This window comes from Wasmannia auropunctata, unplaced genomic scaffold (genome assembly GCF_000956235.1).
Source record: "Wasmannia auropunctata unplaced genomic scaffold, wasmannia.A_1.0 LD289519.1, whole genome shotgun sequence".
In the NCBI taxonomy this organism is placed as follows: domain Eukaryota; kingdom Metazoa; phylum Arthropoda; class Insecta; order Hymenoptera; family Formicidae; genus Wasmannia; species Wasmannia auropunctata.
This window is the reverse complement of record NW_012073371.1, coordinates 1-300: the sequence shown is the minus strand read 5'-3', so window position 1 is coordinate 300 and position 300 is coordinate 1. Positions and strand designations below refer to the sequence as shown.

At 55.0% G+C, this 300-nt stretch overlaps 1 protein-coding gene across 1 annotated transcript; it reads right to left on the bottom strand.

The window, feature by feature from the left end:
• Nucleotides 1-4: 4 nt before the first annotated feature.
• LOC105461397 (4-coumarate--CoA ligase 1-like) lies at nt 5-295 on the bottom strand (the record flags this gene model as incomplete). The annotated part of the gene is made up of 1 exon (XM_011707892.1): nt 5-295. A coding segment is annotated over one exon (291 nt), but the record flags the coding sequence as incomplete, so codon positions are not given.
• Nucleotides 296-300: the final 5 nt, after the last annotated feature.

The following is a 300-nucleotide window of genomic DNA, read 5'->3' as shown; positions in this document are numbered from 1 at the left end:
CGGGGATCTCGCCGCTGCGTTCATCAGGTTTAGCAGCGACCGCGGCGTCCTTTACTTCGGAATGCGACAATAAGACGGTTTCTATCTCCGACGGAGAGACTTGATAGCCTTTGTACTTGATCAGATCCTTGACTCGATCGACCACGTGCAGCCTCTCCTTGTTATCAAAATAGCCGATGTCGCCGGTGTGGAGCCATCCGTCTTGGTCGATAGTCTGTCTGGTCACCTCGGGGTTGTCCCAGTAACCCAACATCACTTGCTCCCCGAAAAAGCAGATCTCGCCCACCTGGCCAGCCTCCA